The sequence below is a fragment of the Chiloscyllium plagiosum genome, chromosome 18, assembly GCF_004010195.1.
Source record: "Chiloscyllium plagiosum isolate BGI_BamShark_2017 chromosome 18, ASM401019v2, whole genome shotgun sequence".
Lineage (NCBI taxonomy): Eukaryota > Metazoa > Chordata > Chondrichthyes > Orectolobiformes > Hemiscylliidae > Chiloscyllium > Chiloscyllium plagiosum.
The window spans coordinates 1,431,626-1,454,395 of record NC_057727.1 but is presented as its reverse complement, the minus strand read 5'-3'; the positions used below and the strand labels follow the sequence as shown (position 1 = coordinate 1,454,395).

General features: G+C 44.7%; 2 protein-coding genes across 3 annotated transcripts in view; one reads left to right on the top strand and one right to left on the bottom strand.

Moving 5' to 3' along the window:
• LOC122558781 (zinc finger protein ZXDC-like) overlaps positions 1-7,575 on the top strand; it is a 33,110-nt gene extending 25,535 nt beyond the window's left edge. Inside the window, exons 9-11 of one of the 2 annotated variants that reach the window (XM_043707552.1) lie at positions 2,960-3,061; positions 4,115-4,154; positions 5,663-7,575. In XM_043707552.1, coding sequence (XP_043563487.1) covers positions 2,960-3,061; positions 4,115-4,154; positions 5,663-5,682 — 162 coding nt within the window. In that variant the 3' untranslated portion in view covers positions 5,683-7,575. The remainder of the gene's footprint in view (positions 1-2,959; positions 3,062-4,114; positions 4,155-5,662) is intronic. The other variant, XM_043707551.1, reaches the window with a different exon arrangement.
• A 5,938-nt stretch (positions 7,576-13,513) lies between these two features.
• Positions 13,514-22,770, bottom strand: part of cfap100 (cilia and flagella associated protein 100) — a 58,560-nt gene continuing 49,303 nt past the window's right edge. Inside the window, exons 11-15 of the mRNA XM_043708613.1 lie at positions 19,705-19,856; positions 18,496-18,631; positions 17,346-17,548; positions 14,779-14,872; positions 13,514-13,911 (exon numbers count right to left, since the gene is read on the bottom strand). Of these exons, the coding sequence (XP_043564548.1) occupies positions 13,795-13,911; positions 14,779-14,872; positions 17,346-17,548; positions 18,496-18,631; positions 19,705-19,856 (702 nt within the window). The 3' untranslated portion in view covers positions 13,514-13,794. The remainder of the gene's footprint in view (positions 13,912-14,778; positions 14,873-17,345; positions 17,549-18,495; positions 18,632-19,704; positions 19,857-22,770) is intronic.

Here is a 22,770-nt window from a genome sequence, read left to right as displayed (position 1 = left end):
AGGCTAATATCTCCTTTATTTTAAAGAAAGGGAAAGACCCCAAGGATTGCGCGTGATACAGATCCATCTCGTTGTTGAGTGTAGACTTCAAAATTTTATCAAAGGTGCTGCCTGTGAGGTTGGAAAAGATGTTGCCTTTTATTGTAAGAGAAGACCAGATGAGTTTTATCAATGGCTGCAGTTCTTCCTACAATATCAGGTGGGTATTGAACATAGTGCAAGTGTGTCAGCAGAGATTGATTCCAAGCTTGGTGGTCTCCGTGAATGCAGAGAAGGCTTTTGATCGGATGGAATGGTCATATCCCTTTGATGTTCTAGATTGCTTTGGTCTAGGGAATCCTTCGCCTAGTTATATATCGAGACCCCGAGGCAGCAGTTATCTGGAATGGTGTCAAATCAAATAATTTTATTGTGGGGCAAGGCAGCTGACAGGGATGTCCTCTCTTGCTGCTGCTGTTTACCTTGGTAGCTGAAACTTTATTGCTGGAACAGCACAGCAGGTCAGGCAGCATCTAGGGAACAGAAGATTCGACGTTTCGGGCACATGCCCTTCTTCAGGAATGAGCAGAGTGGAAGTCATGCCCGTGGGGGGGGGGGTGGGATTGGTGAAAGTGCTGGAGCTAGAGGACGGAATGCAGTTTCCTTTTTGGGGGTGGCAGAACGGTTTTCTCCATCTAGGAATTTTTATGACCCCTACATTCCGTCAGCTATACAGGGCTAACTTTGTACGATTGTTTGAGAGAATAAAGCAGGACTTGCAGCGGTGGGAGGGGCTACCCATATCATGGCTAGGCCATATACCCTGATTAAAATGAATGTTCTTCCTCGGTTGTTATATCCTATGAGGATGCTCCCGTTGTGGTTACTTGGACAGGTGTTGCAGAGGTTTACTGGTTGGCTTGGATCCTTTATTTGGTGCTGCAGGCACCCCCTAATTAAATTTACCAAGCTGCATCTTCCATTGGATATGGGGGGGGGGCAGAGGGCTGGACCTCCCAGATGTGAAGAGCTACCAAACAGGCACCCTTCTGTCATATGGGGGTGACTGGGTGCGTAAGGACTCTAGGTCGATATGGCTGGATGTTGAGACGAGATGTCCCCTCACCAACGTACTGTTTATGGACAAGGTGAGACCTGTGGCTGAGCCCTGTGAGAGCCTGATTATCATAAATACAGTGAAAGCGTGGAGGATAATGCAGCAGGGTGAGTGCAGTTTGCTTAAGACTTCACCGTTCACCCCATTAGTGGGAGCCCCAGGATTTAGACCAGGGTCAATGGACTCTGGCTTTAGAGCATGGAAGAGTAAGGGAATCTGCTGTTTGGGATTTATTTGAGGGAGAGGTCTTGATGTCTTTTAACCAATTATGTCAGAAATACAGGATTCCTAATAGGGACCTTTTCCGATACTTCCAGGTTAGGGATTACACACAGAAGAAGACCACATTCTTGGGCCAGCCCTCCAAGTTGGATATAGAGAGAGCAGTGCTCTGATGTGGGGACGCTCTCTCAGTTAGTATCATATACCATCTGCAGTGAGGGAATGCCTTGGGGGCTATAGAGAGACTCCATGGGATGTGGAATCAGGAGTTATGGGAAGAAATCTCATCGGAAACATGGGAGGATATATGGGGAATGTAAAGAAAATCTCAATATGCAGTAAAGCACAGGCAATGCAATTGAAGATCCTTCCCAGGGCCCGTATCGCACTGCAGAGGTTAGCGAAGTTTAAGGAAGGATCTTCTCTGGAATGTCCCAAATGTAATATCAGTATATGCACCCTCACACACTGCTTTTGATCCTGCTACAAGATTCATGGATACTGGGGTACCCTAGTGAATGAGCGGGAGACAATCCTGGGAATTGAAGTTAAGGCAGATCCGGTATCACTTCGTTTGGGACTGCTGAATCTGCCCTCTCTGGGTGAGCACAGGGAGAGGTTATTTAACATTCTTACACACTGTGCGAGGAAGAACATTCTAATGAACTGGATATCAGAAAAACCTCCAGGTCTTGCGGGGTGGCACAGACTTGTGATGGAACACATCCCCCCCCCCAAGATTGTCTGACGAGTATGGTACACCATGGAACAGAACAAGTTTATAAGACGTGGCGGCCATTTCTAAATTACATCGACACGGAGGACCTGGTCATACAGGGTAAATTTTGCAAAATTGGAAGTCATGCCCGTGGGGGGGGATTGGTGGAAGTGCTGGAGCTAGAGGACGGAATGCAGTTTCCTTTTTGGGGGTGGCAGAACGGTACCTTTATTGGTGGTACTGATTAGGGCCTTCATATAGCCGCGAGGGCTGTATATGGTGGTCCGAGGACCCTGGGAGCCCTAGTAAATACAGGTTTAATAATTGTTACTCCCGTGGACGGGAGCTTCAGTGGAGGTGCAGCGAGTGGAGTAGTGTAATGTAATTTAATCGGGTTGTAATTTAATTTAATACTATTTCATTTAATTTGAGTTTATTTTACCTTGGGTTAAGTTGAGTAAATATGAGACAATTGTATCCTGAAGAGTAGTCGGTAGTTTATTAATATTACTGTAATATAATAATGTGGTATCGTTTCTACTTTTCTGCATTTTTGTAGCTTTCTAACTTTTTGGGTTTTTTTGTAAAAGAGTAAAAACCTTTCAATAAATAGTCTGCAATGCTCAAATTGCGTTCCAAATCATGTTTCAGAAATGCGATGTTATAGGACAACTACCTGTCCTGGAGGAGTGGCTGTTGCCTTTGGTCAACATTTATTTAGGAGTGGGATACCATTTTAAATTAAGGATGGGCAAAATCTAGGATTGTTGCTGGGACCGGCCATTTACAGTTAGAGAGACAAAAACCTGCCATTGTTTCAGAATTCATTGATTGTAGGGATTGTTTTTGATAAATGGGCTGAATGGCCACATTCAGTTTGTTTGTATCTTCTGATTTATTAACGTTATTAAATCTTTTTTAAGGATGATCCATCGAGCGATGGGGATCTGGCTTTCCAGCTTTCAGCACAGTCTCCAACATCCCATTCACAGCTCACCGTTGATCTTCCTGTTAATATTCTCCAGGTACTCCCCTGCAAAGGAATTAGCTAATAAAATCTCTTCTTGGATTACTCCCCTTTATCACAGAGAGGTTAATGGAGAGACATGGTGCTGAAAGTGAACATACTCAGTATTATCATTCTAAGAGGATTGAGTAAATACTCCAAGGAAAATGTGCACAGCTGAGAGGCAAGTGCAGAGGACTGGGACCAATCAAGTAGTCAGTACAAAGAGCACAGTGAGCCAAAAGGCCATCTATTTTGTAATATCTGATTCTGAAACAGCTCTTCTGTAAGCTCGTTAATCTCCACGCCCTGTTTGTTGTTGAATCCTGACTATCTTTTAAAATAGCTTCAAGATTTGCAGTCGCACTGCACTCTGATCCAGACTTTATTACCTTTGTTGATTTTAACCTTTGTGTTTTAACAATAGAAGCCCATCACTGCTGAAATCACAAGGCTGTGCTTCATTTACGTTCTCCCCCCCCCCCCCCCCACCCCATTCTCATTGTCTCTAGGTTGTGAGGGACCCTTGATGCTACACTCTGTCAGACGGTACCTTGATGTCTAATGCTGTCACTTGTACCTCACCCCTGGAATTCAGCTCTTGTGTTTTTTTTGGTGTTTCAGCCAAGACTGTAATGAACCAAGTGTCCCTTTGTGAATCCAAACAGAGCATGAATGATGAGGTAGTAATTGGTTAGACTGATTTCTCCTTTTTTTTAATTAAAAGGACATACCTGGGCAATTTTCCACATTACATTGAAGTATAAACGTAGGGACCAGAGAAGGCCATTTGGCCCTGTGAGCCAACTCCATGATTTATTGTAATCATGGCTGATCATCCATCATAATACTCTGTTCCCACTTTCTTCCTTTGATTCGTTTACCCCTAAGAACTAAGAATTTTGTTAGCGATGCTAGTATTGTATCTGTACTGGAACAGCTTAATTAGTTTGTCAGTACAACCCTTCCACACTGCAGCCAGATAGAGCCAGGATCCAGGGCTGTACATTCAGCTCTTTCTTGGTATCCCATGATACAAATCCGATTGACTAAACACTGGCATTTCTAACAGGGAGGAGCTCAGGAGGAAGCCGCAGTGGATCATCCATTTGGTACGTCTGGATGAAAACTGTTGCAAATTATTTGTCCTTGCTCTGTGCTGGACTCCCCCATGTTTGAAGGTGGGGTGTTTATGGAACCTTCTCCAGGAGAGGAATTTGCAGGGTTGACAGGTCTAGCTATGCTTTTGTCATGTGTTTTATTCCTGTTTAGTACAGCTGAATGAGTTGACTTGTTATTTCAGAATGAAACTATACAAGAAATTGCTGTAAAAGCTCTGCACCTGAGGAGAGAAAGCAGAGTTAACATTTTCAGGTCCAGTGACCCTTCAGAACTAATTATAGGTAGGAAAAGTTTGGGATATGTACTGAAGATGGGGTTGGGGAGGGGTGAGGAGTAAATGATGGGTGGAGGTGAAGCCCAGAGAGAGAGAGAGAGAAACAGTTGGACAGACAAAGGAATGAGTAAAGGTCAGCCTAGAATCAGTAGATTCCATTGGAGACCATTAGTGGCAAACAATGGGCTGGTTTTAGTAGCAGCCCATGTGATGGCAGGGCCTGCAGGGTGGACATGGGTCAAGGACATAGAAGAAGGTGTTCAGGCCCCACACTCAATACCGAGCCCCAAAGGGTGCCCATGTGGAAAATGAGGTGCTGTTTTTCCAGCTTGCACTGAGCTTTGCTGGAGCACTGCAGCAAGCCTGAGACCGAGACATTGGCCAGGGAACAGGGTGGGGTGTTATAGTGGCAGGCAGCTGGAAGCCCGAGTCTTTTCCCAGACGAGACGTAGGTGTTCTGCAGAGTGGTCACCCAATCTGTTTCATCTCACAGCAAAGAGGAGACCACATTACGAGAACAGCAAGAACAGTAGATTAGATTGCGTGAAGTTGGATAAATCACTGCATCACCTGGAAGGTGTGTCTGGGGCCTTGGACAGTGAGAAAGGAGGAAGTAAATGGACAAGTGTTGTACCTTCTACGGTTGCAGGGAAAGGTGTTTTGCAGGTGTTGGGCATGATTGAGAAGGAGACTGGGGTGTCCCAGAGGCTGACAAGGGAGAGGAGGGGAATGTGAGTCAAGTAGTAGCATCCTGCTGGAGTTGGCAGAAATAGCTACTGTTTATACTCCATGTATTGTGTTCTTCACACACTCTGTGTATCCTTACTGTTCCTTTCCATATTTTCTGTTAATCTAGCCTCTTTCTTAAATGTATCAGTGCCATTCATCTTGACCACACTGTGTTACAGTGAGTTCCAGTCTCTCGGTAAATAAGTAAATACTGAATTCCCTGTTGGTTTATTATGTTCAATAGTATTTAAAATTATTTATTGACTGTCTTATATTTATGATCCTTCATTTTCAATTCCTCAGAGGTAGAGCCATTTCCTTTATGTTCCTCTTATCCAACCCCTTCATAAGTTTCAAGATGCTTGTGATGGTGGACCTCCGCTTTCTATTGTGACTACAGGAGCTCTAACATGTTCAGTGAAGTGTTTTATAACTGTGTTTTGATTTAGGTATAAGATTACTGTCAGTAACTAATGCTTCATTTTGTCTTTACAGGAGCCTCATCCATCAGCTGAAGATGACAGCGCTAACGGTTCCCAGTTTACTGGCAGCACTATAAATCTTCAGGACTTGGAGTGACAAGACTTAGACAAACTAACACACTGGCACACTGGCTGATAAAATTTGCACTTTCTACAGAGTCAGACAAAGCCCAGGAGCTGGGTGGTTCACCTTGTAGATCTGGACTTTGTGGGGTGGCTTGATGTTGGAAATTGCTCAATTGGACATAGGGTTTGACTGCACTAATGGAAATGCAATTTCCTCAACATCACAGGCTGAGGCTCCACACCTCGAATCTGGGAGTTGATATACGAACTTTACATTTTAGAATTCTTGGAATGGGGATTATCTCCTGGAGGAACAAGAGAAAGACTTGGCACATTGAATGACTCTGGTTAATGCTTCCTGTTTTGCAAAGACACCTTCTGGGAAAGACTGCAATTCTAATTTTAAGAGGGCTGTATAGTTTGAACACATTTCACTCAGATGGAGGGGGAGTTGGTGGGGGGGCTTCTGTAAATCATTAGTGCCCTTCACCTAAATAAAAATTCTCTCCTTTTCCAAAAATGAGTGGGTTCTACAGGTGTAGCTGTGAAGGTGACAAGGCTGAACTGTGGTCTCTAATTGAGACTCGTGCATTGGACTTTTACATTTCCTCTACATCTGCCTTAAAGAGGGTGGCCAGGGTTTAGTTTGGGATAGAATATAGCATCTCAATAAAACTTACTGGATAGTATCTGATTGCTGCTGTTCCAAACTGAGCTGTCAAATCTCTAAATGACATAACTGTACCATAGTGTGCACAAGATACAGAGCCTTGTTCCTTGTTTTCACTGCAAAGATGTTGAAGGTAAGAAATTGCCGAGCTTCCTCTGGGATCCAGATTGGAGGAATCCCGCATTGTGTTCTAAAAATGGGAATAGCAAGAGAGTGAGTGAGTATTTGGAATCCTGAGGTTGACTGAGAATGGGTTGTGCAAGAATGCCTGCATCATCTGGGTGTGAGTTTAGGGAGTATGTCTAATGTCTGTCCCCTGTGTGAGAAAGTCTGGGGAGTGTGTCTAAAGTCTGGCCTCCTGGATGAGTGAATCCAGGGAGTGTGTCTGAAGTCACTCCTCTGGGTGAATGAGGCTGAGGAGTGTGTCTGAAGTCTGTCTCTTGGGTGAGTGAGTCTAGGGAGTGTGTCTAAAGTCTATTTCCTGGATGAGTGAATCCAGGGAGTGTGTCTGAAGTCTGTCCCCTGGGTGAGTGAGTCTAGAGAGTATCTAAAATCTGTCTCATCATACTTTGTTCTTTGGACAGTTTGTCAGGGAAAACTAACTTTTAGCTGTGGCAGCTGAGTCACCACAAACCTCGTCTCCTTAACTGAAGTTTAAATATGTATATTTTAAATGTTTTTATATTGTACAGTATGTATATTTATTTATTCTTTTTTACATTTCTAAAGAATATTTGTTGAGAGGAGATTTTGAGAGAGCAGAAATGGTCGAATTTGCACTCATTTCTACTGCCTTTACGTAAATTACACACCGTGTTGGGGCAGTGAAATTTTTTGGGGGGATTTAGTTTTTACTGGGTTGTGCATTTGCTGAGTGTTAAATCTCAGTGAAGATAGAAATGGATTCAGATAACTTTTAACTTTACAATGAAACCTTTGGGAAAGGGAGTGGACAATCCCTCCCCCACCAATGAACAAGGTGCCTAATTGTGCAATTTGTGTACAGACAGTGTATGCTCTGTGTACAACTTTGTGTTAAAACTCCTTAACCTAATGGTCTGGTTAATGCTTAAGATTTTGAAAATTAACAAAACTTCCTACAGTTCTTGTCTGCATTAAAGATTGAAGCAATGTGGCCCCATCACATGTAAGGCAGCAGATTTATATTAAAAATAAATGGAATTTTGGCACTTGTCTCCACTTATTGTCCCTGGGTTGGCAGGGAAGCGTTTATTGTAAAATAAGCTACTGACTCTGAAAGCTTCAAGACTGTATTTTAATTATTCCTGCTTTTTCTCTCTGGTAGTTATAACATCCACTTATCGATCCTTTGATTAGATTCACTGTTCCATTCAGTGTATTTGAGGCTGGCCCGAAGTAATGCAATTTGAGAATTACATTTCAGTTTTTAATTCATATGTCAAGAAATAAGCTCATTGCTGCAAATCCAATTATTTATAGTAGACAGTCAGACTTAGTTGTTACTAACCTAACAGTAGAGGAACGTTTATCTAACATTGATCAGAATATGATCAAATCTGATGATCATTTTACAAAGGTATACTTGTTACAGTTGCTGAGATCGTAGAGTTTGGTGGTGCTAACTTTAACTAAATGGTAACACACATACATTAGATTAGTTAAAAGTTTGACTGAGTAAAAGTACTGATGAACAGTTGAAGAAAGTTATACTGAAATGCACAGAATGGTGTGGATTCTGTGGTCTGGACGACAGCCCATCAGCAGTGTAGGAAGGTTGTTTAAAAGAAGAATCCAGAACTTATATAGGTGATCCAGATTAACACAGCAGTAAAGCTCTTATCAAAGGAGGGAGGAAAATTTGGGCCCTTTAAACCAACTTCAGATAATATAATCAATGGAAATAAGGAAATGGTAAACCAGTTGAATAACCTGTTTGTCATTTTTCACAGTTGAGGAAGAGGGTCATACACCAGGCATCCCTGAGAAACTATTAACATAACCACCGGGATTCACTCAGTTAACACAGGCAAGAAAGCAGTATTAGAAAAAAACATAATGGCACCAAAGATGGATAAATCCCAGGACCTGATGGTTTCCAGCCCAGAGCTTTAAAGGAGGTGGGTGAGGAAATGATCTTCTGAGGTGGACAAGATTCAGGAATTGTCCCCTTAGATTGGAACAGTGAAAATTATATTTCCACTGCTTAAGTGGGGGGAGAGATGATGAAATTACAGACCATTGTGTCTCATATGGTTATTGGAATCTAAAATTCAGGAGAGAATGACTGAGCACTTGCACAAGTTGGAGCTGATTTGAGAGAGCCAACAGGGCTTTGTGAAGGGTAGGAGATACCTAACAAATCAAATTAACTTCTCTGAGGAAACAACTAAGGTGGCAGATGGGAGCGTTAATGGATGTAGGTCTGATGGGTTTTCAGATGTCTCGTGTATAATCAGCTGTTGGCTAAACATTAAAACATATGGAATTCAAGTTGAATAATTGATCAAGTTAGATGATTGATTAGTGGGCAGAAAAAGACTAAGCATTACAGGCATCTACTTGAATTGGGAAGTGACAAATGGTGTCTATCCTGTATGTATCATGGCCTTGATTGTCACTGTATTTTAGCAATTCAGGCTATGATCATCCCAACCTAACTTCATTGGGCCAGCCATGTGCTAAGGAAGTCTGGTTTCTGACTGCTAAAGCCAATCCTCGTCCAGCTCAAGGCACCCGACCGAGAGGAGGACAAATCGAGTGTCTCGAAGACTCCCTGAAGGCTTCCCTCAAGAAATGCAACCTCGATGTCAACACACTGGGGAGACCCTCGTTCAGAAGAAACTGACTTGGAGGAAACTCCTGCATAAGGGACACTTCCTTGAGAACACATGTTGGCAACGGTAAAAGAGTTGAACTCCAGAGGGGAGGTGAGAGTGACAGCCCTTTTATACCAAGGCTGCAATCGACTGAGTGTGGTAGCAGGAGACCTAGCATTGATTCCTAACTGGAATCAATGGATATCTGAACAAACTCTGCTGGTTTGAGTCACACCTGGTAAATAGGAAAATGGTAGTAGTTTTTGAAGGTCAGTCATCTCAGCTCCAGAACATCTCTGCATGAGTTCCTCAGGGAGTGTCCTCGACCCAAATATCTTCAGCTGCTTCACAAACAACCTTCCCTCCATCACAAGGTCAGGAGTGTGATGGAATACTCCCCACTTGCCTGGAAGGGGGCAACTTCAACAACTCTCAAGAAGCTTGACACCATCCAGGACAAAGCAGCCCACTTGACTGGCACGACATTTGCAAGCATCCACTCCCTCCACCACTGACACTCGGTAGCAGCAGTGTGTACTATCTACAAGACGCACTGCGGAAACTCACCAAAGATCCTTTCAAACCCACAGCCACTTCCATCTAGAAGGACAAGGGCAGAAAATACATGGGAACACCATCCTCTGCAAGTTCCCCTCCAAGCCACTCACCATCCTGACTTGGAAATATATCACCGTTCAGTGGCTGGGTCAGAATCCTGGAACTCCCTTCCTAAGGGCATCGTGGCTCTATCTACAGCAGATGGACTCCAGCAGCTCAAGAAGGCAGCTCACCCCCACCTTCTCGAGGGGCAGCTAGGGACGGGCAAATAAAGCTAGTCCACATCCCACAAATGAATGAATTTTTAAGAGGTACAAATAAAGCTGGAGAAAGGAATGCTAGTGATCTTCAGGCCAAAGACCGCTTTCACGTCCTGGAAACACCTGCCAAATGTGTGGTCAGAGATGTGGCTCAAGGAGTAAGCTCGTCAGGTGCAGAAAGAGCCACAGAACCTAGGACCAGTGACAAACTTTCCTACGTGGAGAATCACAGTCCCATTAGTGAGTGATTGCTAATGACAATTTTCGGTGACATAGATAGGTCTATATTCAGATTTGCCAATGACACAAAAATTAGCAATGGGTTGACTGTGGATGGCAATGTAAATGTACAAAGTGACCTTCATAGACTCCCTGAGCAGGAAAAAACTGCCAGAAGAACTTTACAGGTAATCAATTCACTTTGAATTATCAAAAAGGATCTGTGTTAGTTAGAAACTGGAGGTTTCGAGATTTAGTGGTCTATGTACGGAATGCATGTTTTAAAATGTATACAGTGTATTAGCCTTATAACTAGAGAGAGAGAGAGAGAGAGACCATTAAAGGAGGAGCTTTTGCTGTAACAGGACACAGTCCTGCTTCGACCACATTTCGTGTATTTTGTTTTGAGTACCACACAGACCATATAGTGACCTTGGAGTGAGCACAGATTCACCAGAGCATGGTCAAGAATTCCATGAGTAAGAGCTTTAAGGGACATTACACAAATTAGGTTTGTGTTCTCTAGAACCACCCGATGAAGGAGTGGCGCTCCGAAAGCTACTGCTTCCAATTAAACCTGTTGGACTATAACCTAGCGTTGTGTGATTTTTAACTTTGTACACCCCAGTCCAACACCGGCCTCTCCAAATCATGATTTAATTAAGTGTTTGAAAAGTACTGAGACACACCCAAGTGCATGTTTGTCTGGTGACTGTGGAGAGGGATTTCATTGTTTTTAAAAGGCTGAAAAAACATGGCACATTTCTCAGGAACAATTAAGCCACAGATTTGTTTTGTCTGAGAACAAGTCTTCAATTAATCATGCAACCAGAAAGACTAGGATGCACCATAGAAACATGATGAAATGGGATTGTTGTAAAGGAGTTAATTATTGATCATGGCTTGTAATCCACTGGCGTTGTCACATTGTTACCAGTGACGTGGAGAAATGCTGAGAATGTGATGAATACAGCATAAGTTTCAATTATCTATCACAACTAGAAATCTATCCATACAGTCCCATTTCCCCCATGTGGGGATTGTGAGAAAGAATTCTATTATCCATTCCAGGTGGAAATCCTTTGGCGCAGTCACATTGGGGAGAGACCATTCACCTGCTCCATACGTGGGATGAGATTTTGTCTACCTCCTTTTTTTATTAAACAGTGGCTTTATATTTGCTGTTTTCCGATTTGCTGGAACTGTCCCGGAGTCCAGCAAATTTTTGGAAAATTACCCCAAGTGAGGTATGGCTCAGGTACAGGCCATGGGATCAAGGGCATCCTGAAGATAAAAAGGGGATACAGGAGTTCGCTGAAGAACGAAGTCAGGAGGGTGAATTGGAGGCACAAAATAGCTTTGGTTAAGAAGATTTGGGTGAATTCAAAAAGATTCTTTAAGTATATTAAAGTAAAAAGAGCAACTAGAGAGAGAATAGGACCTGGGGTGACATGGTGTCTACAACTTTGGGTAACTGTGGAGTTTGTACATTCTCCCTGTGTCTACGTGGGTTTCCTCTGGTTACCACCATAATCTGAAGGTGTGCAGGTTGGTTAAATCAGTCATGCTAAATTGCCCATAGTGTTCAGTGATGTGTAGGTTAGGTGCAATAGTCAGGGGTAAATATAAGATAATGGGGAGGGGGTTCGGCCTGGGTGGGTTACTCTTCCAAGGGTCGATGTGGACATGTTGGGCCGAAGGGCCTGTTTCTACACTTTAGGGATTCTACAATTCTAAAAGAATGCTTCGGGTAGTTACGACCTCATGCTGACAGTGCCAATCTAAGATAAAATGTCTAGAATAGCGTACTGGGTGACTCAGTGGAGATGTTTGGAAACACTAATACAAAGAATAGCTGAAGTATGAGATGCTCTCCCATTATAAGCAGTACATGTTAGACCATAATTATTTCAAATCTACAGATCCTTGTGAAAGATTATGGATCTATGGAAAGTAAATGGAATTTGCATCTTTCAATGGTAGAACAGGATCAAGGGCTTGAGTAGTCCACTCTTTCTCCTAAATATCTCCTGGTCAAGGCATATACCTTTTGAGTCCCTTCCTTCCCCCCACCATCCCCCCGAGATTCTATTTTGATTTGATTGCATTCCCCCCCCCCCCCCCCCCCCGCGTCCAATTTTTGATCGCGCAGAAAGGCTCTGCTTGTCACTGGCTACTCGGGTGTTTCCTTTCTCCCTGATGGTGGAATATGAATAAAGATTTCTGTGCTCGTTCTTCACTGTGTCCTGCACATAACATAGGTGCTGGGGAAAAATAAGCCCTACCGCTGTTAGGCAGGAACCCCCCCAAAACAAAACTGCATTCAAGTGGTTAGAGCTGCAGTCACTGGTGATCATATTGTTGATGGGGGAAGTACATAAGAGACCTCGTCACCTTCCAGAGGATTTTTTTTTTGCTGGTAAATACAGGCTGGTTAGATCATTCTAAATCATTCCAAAGCAGCAGAGATGAAACGAGCCTGTGCTGAAAAAATACCAATTGAACCTACATCTCCACAGAAAGTAGGAAAACATCTGGTTTTGAATCAAGGGACAGTTAATGATGTCACTATATTCCAATACCAGGATGGTGAGTGGCTTGGAGGGGAACTTGCAGGAGGTGCTCCTAGATGGAAGTGGTCATGGATTTGGAAGGTTTTGTCTGAGGATCTGTGGTGAATTTCTGCAGTGCATCTTGTAGACAGTACACAGTGCTGCGAGTGAGCATTGGTGGTGGAAGGAGTGGATATGGAAATGTTGACTAAGTTTCAGCATAACATCCCTGCTCTCATATTCTATGCCCTGGCTAATAAAGGCAAGTATCCCATGTGCCTTTTTACCTATCTTATCTACCTCTGTTGCTGCCTTTGGCGATCTGTCCATATGCACAAGGCCCTTCTGAATTTCAGTACTTTCCAGGGTCCTGCCATTCAACATTTGGTTCATAAAGTCAATGAAAAGTATTTTGACTTGAGTATGTATGAAAGAATGGGATTCAATGTTGACCATGGTATTTGAGTGGGATTTTCAAACTCGCCTGCACAAAATCTCAATTGATCTTAAATCAGTAGCACATGCACAATCTCACTGATATTGGGATGAATCATTCCTGCAAATTGCTTTTGAATATGCTCTACAATGAAATTGATGCCAATCTATACATTGCCAACTGCAGAAGGAGCAGGAGTTGCTGTTTCTTACCCTGACAGTGCTGTGGCCTGTTGTAATGCAGAGTCCTCCTTGTTTGTAGTGGTTAAAGCTGGTTTGAAATTGATCTCTGACTCCTCACAAAGAGACAGGAAAATAGTCACATTTATTTCAATCATTTATACTATCTGTGAACACATACTACAAACTCACACTGCTCCATAAACAAGAAAACTAAAACTGCTCAGACTTTATAAAACATTTTGGATGCTTGCAGCTGAGATTGTGCCTGGGGGTTGCTGAGATTTGAAAAGAAACAGATCATTGGAGAAACTGCTTAAACTAAAACTCCATTGCAAGCCGTGAGCAGTGGAGAAAGTACACAATACAGTGATTCCAGTGAGATGCAGAACTTCATAAGCATGGATTTACATGCTAAAGTAATACTCGTTCTCCTCCTTTTCCTTGTCAGTGGTGATCTGGTTCTGTTTCTCCAGCTCCTTCATTAAAGGTGGCTTTGATCGATACACAAGTTTCCTCCCAGTCTGTGAGGATGAGCAGAAATTAGTGTCAGAATGCTTAAAGCACTTCAGCCACCTGGCAGTGCCTGCGGTCAGCAGAAATATCAATAACTCCCACTTTGAGTTTAGATTAGATTACTTACAGTGTGAAAACAGGCCCTTCAGCCCAACAAGTCCACACCGACCCGCTGAAGCACAATCCACCCAGACCCATTCCCCTACATTTACCCCTGCCCCTAACACTATGGGCAATTTAGCATAGCCAATTCACCTAACCTGCACATTTCTGGACTGTGGGAGGAAACCGGAGCACCCGGAGGAAACCCACGCAGACACGGGGAGAATGTGCAAACTCCACACAGTTGCCTGAGGCGGGAATTGAACCCGGGTCCCTGGCGCTGTGAGGCAGCAGTGTTATGGCTTTGAGACCAATGCCAGGAATTTGAGCAGAATATATCCCAACTGTCACTTGCAGTGCCAGCCTGTCAGAGGGCCAGCTCTGGAGGGATCAGTGACCAAGCTTCACAGATTTAAGGTAAGGTGCAGGAGGTTTAGACAGAATGTGAGGATAATATTTTCACCCAGAGGTTGGTGGGATTCTGGAACTCTGCCTGTTAACGCTGGTAGAGGAAGAAACTCTCATTACATTTACCAAGTATTGAAATGTGTCCTTGCAATGCCAAGGCATTCAAGACTATGGCTAAGTGCTGGAAAATTGGATTAGAATGGTTAGCAAGCTGTTTTTTGACACAACGGGCAAAAGGGACCTTTTCTGTGCTGCAGACCTCTCTGACTCTGAAGTGGGTGTATAACAGGGAACAGAGCTTTCATCAGCTCAGTGGTGAGCATGGGGAGATTGGGGCAAGAAAAGTTCTCTGATATAAACCTGACCTTTTTCTGGTGCTCAGCCTGAGATCTGATCATTGCTCGGTGGATTCGCTCTTCCTGGTGAAGCTTCTCTTCCATCAGTCTCTCCTCCCTTACCCTGTGAGTGAAACAGAATCAGAAAGAACTCATGATTTGGAGATGCCGGTGTTGGACTGGGGTGTACAGGGGGTACAAAGTTACAAATCACACAACACCAGGTCATAGTCCAATAGGTTTAATTGGATGCACACTAGCTTTTGGGGTGCCATTCCTTCAACCACCTGATGAAGGAGGGGCGCTCTGAAAGCTAGTGCTTCCAATTAAACCTATTGGATTATAACCTGGTGTTGTGTGATTTTTAATAAAGAACTCAACGTGTGATTCAGACACAGCTGGGGCTGAGCCTGAGGCTGGGCCCTCCTGCTGGTGAGAACAATCACAGGCCTGCTAAAGGGCTCCATAAGCTTGTGTAATGCATTCTCCAGGTGTGGATATCACTGGCTAGGCCAGTAATCCCTACTAACCCCTGAGAGGGTGGTGGAGAGCCACCTTCTTGCTCAGCCATTGTAGCAGGCAGTTAAGAGGCAATCCCATTGCTGTGGGACTGGGGTCACAGACTGCAGGCTGGCAACCTGTTGTCAAAAGGAGCAGGGTGAATGAGTGAACCAGATGGGCTTTCACAACAAGCCAGCAGCTTCATGGTTAACACCTACTGAAACTAGATGAAAGTGAGGACTGCAGATGCTGGAGATCACAGCCAAGACTAGAGTGGAAAATCAGGAAAATCAACGTTCCGTGCAAAAGCCCTTCATCAGCCCTCCACAACCATTCATTCCTGATGAAGAGCTCCTGCCCGAAACGTCGATTTTCCTGCTCCTCGGATGCTGCCTGACCTACTGTGCTTTTCCGGCACCACTCTAATCCAGACTCTGATCTCCAGCATCGGCAGTCCTCACTTTCGCCTAGTTGATTTTAACCTTGCTGCGAATCCTCTTGCAAGGATGCCTACCTTGAAGAAGTTCTCCTCCTCTCTCTGTAGAGATCTTAGTGAGTCTCTCTCTCACTGCAACTCCCAAGTCATCTCATACTTAGTGAAACCAGTCTAGTGTTCCTAGCTCTATACCAGGAGGCCCAGTATAAAATCCCACCAGAACCAGAGGTGTTTCATAATGTCTCTGAATGGGTTGATTAGAAAAGAAAGTGGAAATTTTAATTCCTCAGGTTCAGGGACTTCAAAGCCCTTCTTTGGAATTGCAAGTCCATGTTAATCCATGTTCCCGGATTGAAAGCCAATAGAGCACAGACCAGGAACTATCCAGAGGTACTCAGTGATTTTCAGATTGCACAGGAGAGCACTCCCTTGGTGATCTCTCTTACCACTCACACTCCTCATCGATATCAACACACAAATTAGAAGCAGAGGATGCCACTGGTCTCTAGAGCCTGACAACTCAGGCATTACTGCCTCTTGGTTGAAGGCTGCAGGTAGTCTCTGTTGGAGGTGACAATACAACCATTATTCAGGCCGCTAGATCTGGACTCCACAACCAGGCAGGAGACTTAAACTTGTCCATGGGATGTTGGTCAGGCATTTATTGCCAGTCCATAGTTGACCCTTAGAAGGTGGGGGTGAGCTGCCTTCTTGAAACCACTGCAGTCCATGTGCTATTGGTAGACCCACAATGCCCTTGGGGAAGAATTTCTTGGATTTTGACCCAATGATGTGTAGGAAGGGCGATATATTTCCAAGTCAGGATGGTGAGTGGCTTGCAGGGGATGGTGTTCCCATGTATCTGTTGCCCTTGCCCTTCCAGATGGAAGTGGTTGTGGGTTTGGAAGGTGCTGCCTGAGGATCTTTGGTGAGCTTCTGCAGTGCATCTTGTTGATGGTACACACTGCTGCTACTGAGCGTTAGTGGTGGAGGGAGTGGATGCTTGTGAACATGGTGCCAATCAAGTGGGGACTGCTTTATCCTGGATGGTGTCAAACGTCTTGAGTGCTGTTGGAGCTGCCCCCATCCAGGGCAAGTGGGGAGGATTCCATCACACTCCTGACTTATGCCTTGTTGATTGTGGACAGGCTTTGGGGAGTCTAAACTCCAGAGAAATTGTCCTGTTGACTCAATGTGTTCTTGTAAGGGGGGGGTGCGGATGATAGCTAAGTGATATTAGCCCAGATTATTAATCCAGGGAGCCTGGTTCAAATCCCACCATGACAGATTGAGGAAATTGGACTCAATTTTTTAAAAAATCCAGAATTAAGAGACTAACAATAGCAGTAAAGCCATTGTTCTCAGTAAATAACCCACCTGGGTCACTAACGTCCTTTAGGGAAGGAAACTGCCATCCTTGCCCAGTCTGGCCTACAGGTGACCTCAGACTCACAGACTCATAACTGCTCTCTGGCCAGTTAGGGATGGGCAATAAATGCTGGTCTGGCCAGTGAGGCTGACATCCCGCAAACCAACAGGGGAAAAAAAAATTCCCTGACACCTCAATAACTAGTGAACTTCCACTATTGCAAGTCTATCCTTCCTTTGTTAAAGAGAATAAGACACCGTGTTTTTGCATCCTCTTTTCAGGTGTCTCTACCTCATCCTTCTCTCCTTTTCTTTGTTCCTTTGTGCCAATTCCACCTTCTCTCGAGGAAGCTTCTCCAGATTCTCAAACAAGTCTTCCAGGTAGTTCTCAATACTGGTCAGCATCTGTAATGTACTCATATTGGCCTCATTCTCACCAATACAGGCTCTGTAAACCTCTCCCACTTTCTGATCCAGAGCTTCCAGCATTTTATCCTAGGGTAAAGGATGTTTGGGGGTAAATAAACAGCAATGTCAAGAACATAACAAACTGGAGCCAGATGTTGACCATCCATCCCCTCGAACCCACTCTGCCATGACTGATTTTCTCCCTCAACTCCCATCTTTCTATCGCCATACCCCTTGAATCCTTGTGTCACACATGCAGCCTCTGAATTGAATATACACATCGGTGGAGCATCACTACCCTCTGGGGAGGAAAATGTTAAAGATTCACATGCCTCTGAGTCAAGAGGTTTCTCCTCACTTAGCCCAAAATGGCCACTCCCTTGTTCTGTGACCCAGCACCAGTGAAGGAATGGTGATATATTTCCAAGTCAGGATGGGGAGTGGCTTGCGGTGGGGTGGTGTTCCCATTGTATCTGCTGCCCTTGTCCTTCTAGATGGAAGTGGTCATGGGTTTGAAAGGTGCTGTCTGAGGAACTTTTCAAGCTCTTACAGTAGACAGTACACACTGTGTTACTGAACTTCAGTGGTGGAGGGAGCAGATGTTGAATGGCATTCCTTTTTAGACAAACCACCTTGTCCTGGAAGCATTATTCCCACTGATTTGTGGGAATTTTTCACCCAAGATCATCCCAACTGGAGTGAAATTATCTGCATTTCCCTCAGGTCCAGATGTGTAAACTGTGGAAGGAGCATGTGATAACCTGAATATCCCAGCTCCTGTTCAGTCACCTCAGACCCACAACTCCAGAATGGAAGAGTCATCCTCAATCCTGGGGGACTGTCGAAGGTGAAGGTGGATGGCGTGAGCTTCTTGAGCATTGCTGGAGCTACACTCATTGAAGTGAGTGAGGAGTGTTCCATCCCATTGATGGTTATGGTTGGGGTGAGAGTAGGTGTTTAAGGTGGGGAGAGGGAGGGCTGTGTGCGATGGACGTTTCCCTTGGAAGGCCTGCTCCCAGGGCAAAAGCTCATACCTGATCTTCAATTGTGCTCTGGCTAAAGGAGAACATCTTGGCTTTGAGTTCAAGTTCTGCAGCCCTGCTCTCCTCCTTGGCTACAGCTTCATTCAGCATGTTCAACTGCTGCTTCAGAAAATCTGTTTCACAGTTCCTGCCAAACACAAACAGCAAAATTATCCATCATAGTTCCACAATAAAGCAAAACAGAAAGACTTACCATACACCTCTCCTCCCAGTATAACAATTAACAAAGGCCCTACAGGAAACTCCAAAGGCAAATTCTGTGTTTGCTGGAGGAACAGCAAGACCCTGGGATGGGTTCAGATGCTTGCTCACTAAATGACAGGGAACAGGGTTCAAAGAGCCCTCAGCGCTTAAACTTTATTGTTGAAGAACAGGAAGGGGCCATTAACTCCTTATACATTTTCTGCCATCAATTATATCAAATCACATAGGAGACAGAAACAGGCCATTAGTCCCAATGCTGGTATCAAAGATTGAGCTTCTTGCTTTGTCTAAATCAACCATCATAACTCTCTATCTCCTTCTCCCTCTAAACTCCCCCTTAAATATCCCTGGAATTCATTTCGACCACTCCCTGTGGGAGCAAGTTCCACATTCTCCCCACTTCCTGGTTAATTTATCTCCTGAATTCACTGTTGGATTTCTTGGTGTCTTCCTTAGATGAACAACTAAAAGAAACGAAATGGAGAAGTCTGCATTGTACAATGCAGTTAGTTAACGAAAGGCTTACCTAACCTAATGAGATAAGTTCCAGCCATCAGGATTTAAAGGCCTGTTGCTAGGAGTGAGCCAGTGTTACAGTAGCAGTGATAGTGCTAACATTAATATAACTAACAGTAATGGGGATTGAGCCTGATAGTCTCACACCAGAACATTGTGTATCTCAGATGTCATGTCAATAACTGCGTAATAAACCCTTAGTGTTTAACAAGATTGAGCCTGTTTCCTGCTAAAGGCTGTGTGTTGCACCGCTCCCATTTTCATATCAGTAACAGAGACAGATAACAATAAGAAGGATTGGTGACTGTGCCAATCTACCCAAGGCAACTCCGATGGTTCAGGTGAATATGACCACAGCACATAACGTGCAGGCTGATGGGTGGAATTCACCAGTGTGTAGGATTGGTTTTGATTCTTCAGTTCTATATTGCTTCTATTATAGGATAGATGGGGGTTTGAGTGAATGATTGAAACTCTTACATCTTAAGCTGGGCAGTAGCCATGGCCTGTTTGATCTCCTCCACCGCCTCCTCAGTCTCCTGTGAGTTGAGAATGAGCGACAAGTTTTGTTCCTCCAGTTCGGTGTAGATATCCAGGAGCTGCTTGGGTTCCGTGAAGTAAAGTTCCTGTTCCTGCAGCCATCAAATCAGACACACAATGCTGACCCCAGTGAAAGCAAGTCAACACCACAGCAAAAAGCATTCAACACTTAACACAAACATCTTGGAGGCATCTTGGAGAAACTCAGCCCGTCTGGCAGTGTCTGTAGACAGAAACGGAGTTCACACTTCCGGACAGCACAGTGGCTCAGTGGTTAACACTGCTGCCTCACAGTGCCAGGGACCCGGGTTCGATTCCTGCCGAGGGTGACAGACTGTATGGAGTTTGCATGTTTTCGTCATGTCTGCTGTGGTTTCCTCCCACAATCCAAAGATGTGCAGGTGAATTGGCTACGTGTGAAGTGCAGTAGTCAGGAGTAAATATAGGGTAGGCGTCTGGGTGAGTTACTCTTTGGATGTTCGGTGTGGATCCCTTGGGCTGAATCTATTTCTGAACTTTGGTCAGCACAGTGGCTCAGTGGTTAGCACTACTGCCTCACAGCACCAGGGACCCAGGTTCAATTCCAGCCTCAGGCGAGTGACTGTGTGGAGTTTGCACATTCTCCCCATGTCTGCGTGGGTTTCCTCGGGGTGCTCCAGTTTCCCTCCCATGCTCCAAAGATGTGCAGGTCAGGTGAATTGGCCATGCTAAATTGCCCTTAGTGTTCAGGGATGTGTAGGTTAGCTGCATTAGATAGGGGTAAATAAAGGATAATAGGGTAGGGGAATGGGTTTGGGTGGATTACTTTTCAGAGGGTCAGTGTGGACTTTTTGGGCTGAAGGGCTTGTGTCCACACTGTAGGGATTCTAAGTATCGACATAAACACAACAGCTACAAGAGCAGGTCAGAGGCTGGGAATACTGCGGTGAGTAACTCAACTCCCCAAAGCCTGTCCACCATCTAGAAGGCACAAGTCAGGAGTGTGATGGAATACTCCCCACTTGCCCTGGATGGGGGCAGCTCCAACAACACTCAAGAAGCTCGACACCATCCAGGACAAAGCAGCCCCCACTTGATTGGCACCACATCCACAAACACCCACTCTCTCCACCACCGACTCTCAGTAACGGCAGTGTGCACTGTCTACAAGATGAACTGCAGATATTCACCAAAGATCCTCAGACAGCACCTTCCAAACCCACAATCACTTCCATCTAGAAGGACAAGGGCAGAAGATACATAGGAACACCAGCCCTTGCAAGCTCCCCTCCAAGCCACTCATCATCCCGACTTGGAAATATATCACCATTTTTTCAGTGTGGCTGGGTCAGAATCCTAGAATTCCTTCCCAAGGGCATTGTGGGTCTACCCACAGCACATGGACTTCAGCAGTTCAAGAAGGCAGCTCACCCCCACCTTCTCAAGGGGAAGCTAGGGACGGGCAATAAATGCTGGGCCCAGCCAGCGACACCCACATCCCACAGACATGAATAAAAAAATTGCTGTGGAATTCCCTCTCCCAGATGGCGATGCCTGCTGGGACATTGTATAATTTTATGCAGGGAGACAGGCAGATCTTTCATCAGTAAAGGGTTGAAGGGTTATGGAGAACAGGCAGGAAAATGAGATCAGCCATGATCTTATTGAAAGGCAGAGCAGGCTGGAGGGGCTGAATAGCCTCCTCCTGCTCCTAGTGCTTATGTTCTTATGAAACATGAGACTAGGCCATTTGGCTCCTCAAGCTTGCTGCATTGTGTTTGTGGCTAAACTGTTATTCTGTCCACTTTTCACTACATCGTCTTACCTATGGATTCTCTATTAACATATGAAATTATAGGGTAGAGGTGGACAGGATGTTTCCACTGGGGAGAATCTAGTATGAGGGCGCAGTATTTAAAAATCCATTTAAAACAGTTAGGAGGCTATTTTTTTCCCACTTTGTGACAAGGCTCCTTGGGACTGTCACCCTGAATGGATGGTGGGAGCAGCAGAGTCCTTGAATATTTTTAAGGGAACAGATGAAAAGATTCTTGTTAAGCAAGGAGGTGAAAGGTTATCAGGAATAGAGCCATAGAGATGTACAGCTTGGAAACAGATCCTTCAATCCAACTCGTCCATACCGACCAGACATCCCAACCCAATCTCGTCCCACCCGCCAACACCCTGCCCATATCCCTCCAAACCCTTCCTATTCATATACCCATCCAGATGCCTCTTAAATGTTGCAATTGTACCAGCCTCCACCACTTTCTCTCGCAGCTCATTCCATACCCGTACCACCCTCTGCGTGAAAACGTTGCCTCTTAGGTGTCTTTTATATCTTTCCCCTCTCACCCTAAGCCTACGCCCTCTAGTTCTGGACCCCCTCCTCCCGCCACCCCAGGGAAAAGACCTTGTCTATTCACCCTATCTATGCCCACATGATAAGGTCACCCCTCAGCGTCCTACACTCCAGGGAAAACAGCCCCTGCCTATTCAGCCTTTCCCAATAGCTCAAATCCTCCAACCCTGGCAACATCCTTGTAAATCTATCCTGAGGGATAGGATGTACATGTATTTGGAAAGGGAAGGACTGATTAGGGATAGTCAGCATGGCTTTGTGTGTGGGAAATCATGTCTCACGAATGTGATTGAGTTTTTTAAAGAGTAACAAAGAGGATTGATGAGGGCAGAGCACTGGACGTGATCTATATGGACTTCAGTAAGGCGTTCGACAAGGTTCCCCATGGGAGACTGGTTAGTAAGGTTAGATTTTATGGAATACAGAGAGAACTAGCCACTTGGATACAGAACTGGCTCAAAGGTAGAAGACAGAGGGTGGTGGTGGAGGGTTGTTTTTCAGACTGGAGGCCTGTGACCAGTGGAGTGCCACAAGGATCAGTTTTCATGATTTATATAAATGATTGGGATGTGACCATAAGATGTGTAGTTAGTAGGTTTGCAGATGACACCAAAATTGAAGGTGTAGTGGACAGCGAAGAAGGTTACCTCAGATTACAACAGGAT